The 8,573-nt window shown below is 41.5% G+C and overlaps 1 protein-coding gene across 1 annotated transcript; it reads right to left on the reverse strand.

Moving 5' to 3' along the window:
• LOC139937381 (uncharacterized) lies at positions 1–4,207 on the reverse strand. The gene has a single exon (XM_071932503.1). It carries the CDS (start codon positions 4,070–4,072, stop codon positions 2,972–2,974), a length of 1,101 nt encoding a protein of 366 aa, XP_071788604.1. The 5' UTR covers positions 4,073–4,207; the 3' UTR covers positions 1–2,971.
• Between the last annotated feature and the right edge of the window lie 4,366 nt (positions 4,208–8,573).

An 8,573-nucleotide genomic window follows, 5' to 3' on the forward strand; every position in this document is an offset into this window, starting at 1 on the left:
GAGAGCACCTCCAGAACTCGACTATCTCACAGCAGACCATTAACGACTTGTCCACAAGTCTAGACCGTTGAACAAAAATGGCATCTACCCACTCCTTTTTGCATCACATAAAATCGAGAAACTGTACAAGTTCAATTCAATTCAATTAAAAAACTTTAATCATCCTCAAAAGGCAATTATATCAGTTGGCCAGCTCCATATAAAAACATTAATAGATATTATGGGATAGAAATAGACAATATACAATTATTCAAAAATATACAGATCATTTAACAAAAAGACAATAAGCAGATATGTAAAAGTGGTTGAAATCACAGCAATTATGTACAAGTAAATACACATAAAAAACATTAATCGAATGACTGCTGGCAGATTATAAAGTCAATTTATTTATACAAAATCCAGAACTCAAGCAACACTTGGATGAATTAGCACAATGACAACGTGTGTGGAATTTTGATTCAGTTGTAATCAATGAACTTGTCTACTCTATTACCCACTTTTCTTTTAATTGTTTGCGCAAAACCGGTGTGACATTGAAGGCATGGTTTATTCTTTTTGTCGAAAATCCTACTTGGTGTATACATGCCAACATATGCATACAAAACTTGACAATTTTGAGACCAATATTAGTCATCGAAGATAAAAGAAAATAATGAAAGAAAAAAATCTATTATTGCATATTGTGAATTTTTTCAAATGCCTGAAGTCTTTTCTCAAAATAAAATTTCGCGGTGAAAATTACATCTCTCTTTAAAACTGGGCATTTTAAGGGTGTCGTTCTAACAATGTGTAATTATGTTGTGTAATTATTGACATCTCTTCAGTGTTCTTTGCCACTAAAGGTTTTATATGACCATAAACTTTTGAAAAAATACCAAAAGTGCACGTTGCCTTTAAGAGTGTGACATTGGTGGATATATGTTATTTTTTATTTAAAGCAAATGGACCCTTTCGGTTCAGAAAAAAAAAAAAAGTTCACAGATTTACAAATAACTTACAGGGTTTACAGAAGGCAATGGTGAAAGACTTCTCTTGAAATATTATTCCATGAAATGCATTACTTTTTAAGAGAACAGCAAAACAGTATAAATTCCCGTTAACGAGAATTACGGATTTATTTTTAACACATGTCATGACACGGCGAAACGCGCGGAAACAAGGGTGTGTTTTTCCGTTGTTTTCTCCCGACTCCGATGACCGATTGAGCCTAAATTTTTACAGGTTTGTTATTTGATATAGAAGTTGTGGTACACAAAGTGTGCGCCTTGGACAACACTGTTTACCGAAAGGGTCCAATGGCTTTAATAAGGGAATAAATATGTGTTTGGCCGGTTTGAAACACTCTGTTTAATACCGGTTGCAGTCTGGATGTGATAATTACCCGAGCCTCCAGCTCGGGTAATTATCAGCATCCAGACTGCAGACTGCATCCAGACTGCAACCAGAGTGTTTAATACCGGCAAAGCACATTTTTATTCCCATTCATAAATACCTTTTCGGTCAAAATACATCAAAACTTTTGGGTCCAAAAGCAAATAAAACGCAAAAATTATAATTGTTCAATAATTTCTTTCAACAAAACACCCCCCTCCAGCTATGAAATGGTAAGGCACTCTGCATGGTAAAATCTCCTTATAAGGAGATTGGCGTGCGCGTCGGGCGTATCGCGTGATGTGACACAGGTGTTCAAGCCATTGCTCTCAAACAATAGGAATGAAGAAACTGTCTAATAAGCACAGGTGCAAGCTCGCGTGTCACGCCCATATTGTAAAACTTAAATGTTGTCAACCAATCAGAACAGATGAACTGTCTTAGGTATTTATGAATATTATGTAGAAGCACTGCATGGAGACGTTTGGACTAATTTTGCCAAATACCAGTATTCTCACTTGGTGTAGGCCTATCCCAACATGCATAAAATAACAAACCAGTGTAGGGAGCCGTTTCTCACACAGTTTTATATAGTCTGGTTCCCTGACCAAAGATTCCTTGACGTCTCTTGTTAAAAATCTTAGGTCAGGTATCACCCACCGGTTAAAAATAGAGCATGACGCAACTTGTCAGGGGGGACATCTCCAGAGAAACCATGTCTGCACGTACTACTAGTTGCGATAACGTAACCCTCCTCTCAACGGCCGCCAGGCCGGAGGGTTACGAGATTATTTTGATCGTCAATTAATTACAATCTGGTTCAACACGTATAATTTCGACAGCTAGTCACCAGATTTTGCCCCATTTTTACCACTTTTAAAAATCATGAAACTTAATCCTCAATCAATGTCTAATGAACACTCAAGTCAAAACACCTTTGAAAAAATATCTTTGAAGAAAAAGGACAAAAACTTACCAGATCCCGGAGCGATTTCCCAGGTTTATATATTTTGAACTTGTCGCATCGCTTTGCAAACGCTTTATTTAGTCACAACGCCTGCAATGGCAATAACTGGAATAAAAACTCCACGATCTACGGCCGACAGGACTGACATTACGAGTCCGTACCAAACATCAACGATACTGTCCGAATGTTGACGACAACACGTTCGGAACATTTCGGATAACTTCGAAAGAGGAGGAACTCCTCCTTTTTGGTCACGTGATTTTGGGTGATACCGGACCCTAAATTCGACAGAGCCTAGTCGGAGATTTTTGGGTCTGGGAACCAGACTAAGTTTTATACTATCAATAGACTTGTGGACAAGTCGTTAATAGTCCCACTCGATGAGATAGTCGAGTTGTGACGGTGCTCGCACGAGATCACTGCTCTCGCGCGAACTGCTGGCTGCCCGATTGGACATCGCCACAACTCGACTATCTCATCGCGTGGGACCATTAACGACTTGTCCACAAGTCTATACTATCAACAGCTATCAACTGCTCGCTACCATACCAAGTAAGTTTTTATACTAAAAATCATGTTGAGTAATTATCAATAATCGTGTTCAGAGTTCCTTTACCGACGTAATTTTGTTTAGTAAGGAACAAAGCGATTTGGCGGCTTGCCTCTGTTTGCCCTGACCGGGTAGCGTGGCGTTGGCCGGTGGGCACTATCTCCCTCATCAGTGGGTTGGCCGATGGGCGTGATGTCCGTAGGCGTGGCAATGGGGTCGGGGTCTCTTAGTGGTAATCCATCTTCTGGTGGTATATTCTGTCCGTTGTTCATGTGTGGTTTACGCAGAAGCATGACGGTCACAGAACAACTTAGCAAGGGGGCAACTTTGATAGCAGCGTCGAATGACTTACTGCTAACTGAACGCTCTGTAACTGGAATAGAAATCGGAAAGTAGATGTTTTCGAAAAGCACCTCCGTGACTCCACCGGAGCTCGCGAGTCTCTTAAACTCTCCGTGTTGGTCATTAAATTTGTTGTCAATGTAAAGCAACAGAGCGCCTGGTTTTAGCTCTCGGAAAATTTCTCTGAGTAAGTTTCCGCGAGTTGCATCGTTCCTGATGAAAGAAGCCACAGAAGAGAAAAACTTGACAAAGAAAACCATGTCTGCTGATCTTACTTTATCAAGCTCGTGTATTTTCAGACCGTTCAATTGCCAGGTCATGTCGCGCGAGAAATATGTCATTCGTGGAAAGTCTGCATTTAAATTGCTCCGTGTTATCATTCGCCAGGTGAACTCCCATTCCAGATACCGATCAAATATCGTGCACTCCAAACGGTCAGTTGAAACCAGTCCGGTATCCCGTAGAAACTTTGTCAGGCCCAGAGCGTCTGATCCAGGCCCTCCACCGATGCAACACACACGGAAACACGGCTCGTTGTTCCATGCTTCTGTGAGATATGTCCTGTCTGCCAATGCCGACTGCAAACTGCGATACACAAGGTAGCTGTGCAGCGCGAAGAATCGGTGCATGTAAACGCAACGGTAGCAGTTATCCCTCCAGTCGGGTCTACTCCCAGTGTTGCGCAGCTCTTTCCTGTAGGTCTGGGATATGGATTGGAAACAACTCTCAGCTCTTGCGATCACACCGGCATAAGAAGTGGAAATTGAGTTTAAAAACCTACTGACAATATTGTTAAAATATTGTGCGACTTCAGTTGATTGTGAGTCCAGAAACGCCATTTTCACTGTTGCCTCAATTCACTTAATGTTTGCATCAATAGGCTGCAACCTGCATTGACATTATCCCGCATGCATGAAAAAATCGTACATACCCAAACAAATAAATCTTTTTTTATTTTTATTTTACTACTACTACTGAAATCCAGTTGCGCAAAAATTTCAGTTTGGGTTTCAGTTTGTAAAGTGCTTACTAAATAATGTCAATCAAATCTTCCCAGTTTCTGATTTCCGGTTGAAAACACTGAGAAAGATGGATATCAAGAACCAAGGGGTAAAGTCCGCCCTCTGTCGGTGATAGTGATTGACGAGACATTTGTTTTGACGAGTAAGCTACTATTGCGTGCGGAGGGGGATTCCCGTGCCCAGAAATCAAACAATAATAGTCGCTGCATGGTAAACATGACCAATGTTGCGGAAACACCTCATTCAAGAGATATTATGTGCACTACAGTTATGACACACACTTGACCTTTGCACAAAAACGGCATCTACTTACTCATTTTCGCATTACAATAAGTCGAGGAACCGTAACATTGAAGTGCTGAATTTCTTAAAACGTGTACTCCACTCAATAAATTCCCTTATTAGTAGAGTGCAAATTGCTAATCATTCAAAACTACATGGAACATAGCTTGTTACAGTCTAGGGAGAAAATACTAATTGACTCTGATCTTTTAACATCTGCTCTGGGGAGTCCCAGGGCTCGCAGAGTCATTCTCTCTCCAAACAAAACACCATGCACCACCGGTGTTCTTTCCAAACGCTCGAGGATCGGTCATTCTTTAAAAAAATTCCCATTGTGATTTGTTTGTATTATTGTTTGTACAAAGACAATTCTTGTAAGCTGTGACTTTTGATAATGATGGTCCAATATCACGACTATCAAAAAAAAACACCACAAACTAAACAACTTTTCGAATAAGTACCGTTTAAGCTGGTAAACAGTGCGTTCGTTTAGCTTCCCTGGGTCGACCCCGGTGTGTGGCGGTCTTGTTTTCACAGGACGGACGTGGGTAATTATCTGCACATGTTCGTCCTGGAAAAAGAAAACGCCACATACCGTGTTCGACCCGGGGAAGCTAATCGAACGCACCCATAGACAGGGATGGGCAAGCCTCAACATGATTCCGAGCTCGGTCGACTAGAGAGAGGGAGAGAGATGGAGAATTAACGTGGGCCGGAGGAGGATGTTTTAAAAGAGGGCGCTATCAGAAGTAGTTTGTACACAGTTCGCCGTATGGGGGAGGGGGGGGGGGGGAGGGGACACAGAATCTACGGGGGACAGAATCTCCTGCCACATCGGCAGGATGGCAAACAACCCATGGTGTAGAAAATTTTTGGATTTCTTCATTGAGAATTACATTCATCTCGAGTGTTTTTCTCCAAAAAGCAGTCAGCTGCAAACGAAAACGGCCAAAGTCCACTTACAAATGTCTCACCAAATTATTGCAACAACAAATGTATTATTAGGTTTCCGGTGTCCCATGGAATTCTGTCCGCCGGTAGACTTGTGGACAAGTCGTTAAATCGGCTCCACGCGGTAAGATAGTCGAGTTGTAGCGGTGCTCTCGCAAGATCACAGCTCTCGCGCGAACTGCTGGCTCCCCGATCACCGCTACAACTCGACTATCTTACCGCGTGGGGCCGAATTAACGACTTGTCCACAAGTCTAGTCCGCCGGAGGTACTGTCCCCCATAATGTTCTAAAAAGAGGGCGCTATCAGAAGAATTGTGTACATAGGTCGCCATATTGGGAGGGGGGTGGGGTTCCGAATCTCCCGCTGGTCTCTGATGGGTGAAGCACACTCAATATGCTTAAAAAACGCTCAACAAAATTAATATTTATAGTCCTCCAGCCTCTTGAAAACCAATCAACTATGAGTCCAGACAACCAAACTTCAATTGATATTTATAGTCCTCCAGCCTCTTGAAAACCAATCAACTATGAGTCCAGACAACCAAACTTCAATCGTTTGGCAATTTTCACAGAAAAAACACCCGAAATTCAAAATGTGCTTTTTCCAAAACCGACTTGCTGCCAGTTGTTATTCGAGGCCTCTTGAAAACCAATCAACCATGAGTCCAGACAACCAAACTACAATTGTTTGGCAATTTTTACAGAAAAAACCCCCCGAAATTCAAAATGTGCTTTTCCAAAACCGACTTGCTGCCAGTTGTTATTCGAGGCCTCTTGAAAACCAATCAATGAGTCCAGACAACCAAACTTCAATTGTTTGGCAATTTTCACAGAAAAAACACCCGAAATTCAAAATGTGCTTTTTCCAAAACCGACTTGCTGTCAGTTGTTATACGAGGCTTCTTGAAAACCAATCAACCATGAGTCCAGACAACCAAACTACAATTGTTTGGCAATTTTCACAGAAAAAAACCCCCAAAATTCAAATGTGCTTTTTCCAAAACCGACTTGCTGCCAGTTGTTATTCGAGGCACTCCTCGAATTGTCACATCAAGAGACACACGGAGTTTTAGAGCACTGCGAGTTCTGAAGGAGTCACAGAATGTGCATGAGTCCTTGTCATCACAACTGTAAAATAAATGAAATGAAATGAAGAACCGACTCCCTCTTTTGTCGTATTGCCTTAGAAACTAAACAAGGGTTCAGACTTGTTTGTCCTCTCGGCCCAGCCTCGCTTTAACTTGGATCAAAGTCTGTATGGGAGACATGTGATTTAACCCCCATAAATTTAGGGGAGGGGACTTTAAAAACAAAGGGGGTGCATATTCCTGTCTTCCCATACAGCGCTGTATCATTAGGGTGCACCCCACTTTAATAATAAAAGAAAAGCGTCGGCCTCTCAAGTTTGTACAGGCCCTAAATATAAACTATTCTAGACAATTTGAGGCCCAAGAAAAGGGATACAGTTGAAAAAAAAACTCATAAAAAACACTCCAATTGTGACCAGGGAGTTGTTGACTTCCAACTTGAGGTATTATGGATGACATTTGCCCTGAAATAAAATGATAACTGCCCGCTGGGTAAAGAAACATTTTCTTTTTAAGTTTGATGCTCGGACGTTTGGAAAAGTACACCGGTGTAGTGGTGTTTTTATTTGGAAGGAGAACAAATCGACGGGCCCTCAGTGGCGGTACTCCCCATCATTATCTTAAAGGAAATCTTGACAATATCGGTAAATACTTAAAATAATTGCTAGCACAACAAGAAATGGAGAGCTGTTGATAGTATCAAACATTGTGAGAAACGGCTCCCTCTGAAGTTACGTAGTTTTTGAGAAAAATAATGTTTCACTTAAATTATTTGAACTCGAGACCAGGAATCTGAAAGCATATGCTGTGCGAAAAGGGTGTTTTACCCTCCATTATTCTCTCGAAACTTCGACGAACAATTGAATTTTGAATTTTCAGTTTTTGTTTGTGCATGGTTGAGATACTGAGAAGACTGTATTTTTTGACAATTTACCAAAGGTTTCCAGTGCTTTTAAGCAGATGATAAAATATCAAAAGTCAATAACTGCCATAAGCTATTTTCTGTAGTTTTTGATAGCAATTTGCACTGTATGGTAAATGGGAAGTTATTTAGTTGGTTGCACTTTTAAGAATTTCAGTACTCATTGTTACAGTTCCCCGATTTATTGTGATGCCACAATGAGTGGGTAGGCGCCGTTTTGTGCAAAGTTCAAGTGTGTTTGATAACTACATTGCACATTCGTTAATGAGGTCGTCATGTATAACCCGGCGACTATTTCTTGATTTCTGGGCACGGGATTCCCCCTCCGCACGCAATCGTAGCTTACTCGTCACAACGAACATCTCATCAACCACCATGAACGACATGAATTCGCTCATCTGCTTCTTACGGTGGCTGATCTCCGCCAACAAATAAACACTGTTTCAGTAGGGCGTTATAACGCCCTATACGGTGTTATAACGCCCTAAATTAGGGCGTTATAACGCCCTAAATTACGGCGTTAACGCCCTAATTGAGAAATAGGGCGTTATAATGCCCTAATTTTACGGCGTTATAACGCCCTATTTCCCAATTAGGGCGGTATAACGCCGTAATTAGGGCGTTATATCGCCGTATTTAGGGCGTTATAACGCCGTAATTTAGGGCGTTATTACGCCCTTATTACGCCGTAATTTAGGGCGTTATAACGCGGTATAGGGCGTTATTAGGCCCTAATAGGGCGTTATAACGCCGTAAAATAGGGCCTTTTAACGCCCTAATTGAGAAATAGGGCGTTATATCGCCGTAATTTAGGGCGTTATAACGCCCTATTTCTCAATTATGGCGTTATAGTGCCGTAATTTAGGGCTTTATAACGCCGTATAAGGCGTTATTACGCCCTAATAGGGCGTTATAACGCCGTAAAATAGGGCGTTATAACGAGGACGTTATAACGCCCTACTGAAAAGGTGTTTATTTGTTGGTGGAGATCAGCCACCGTAGAGATCAGCCACCGTAGGATTGACTTGGATTAGTCTCTCGAACTCCAGATCACCACTGATTATCGGAAACATC

Source organism: Asterias amurensis, chromosome 5, assembly GCF_032118995.1.
Source record: "Asterias amurensis chromosome 5, ASM3211899v1".
NCBI lineage: Eukaryota > Metazoa > Echinodermata > Asteroidea > Forcipulatida > Asteriidae > Asterias > Asterias amurensis.

Bases quoted from the DNA above. Each gene is read 5' to 3' on its own strand.
- LOC139937381 (XM_071932503.1), bottom strand. From the start codon at position 4,072: ATGGCGTTTCTGGACTCACAATCAACTGAAGTCGCACAATATTTTAAC.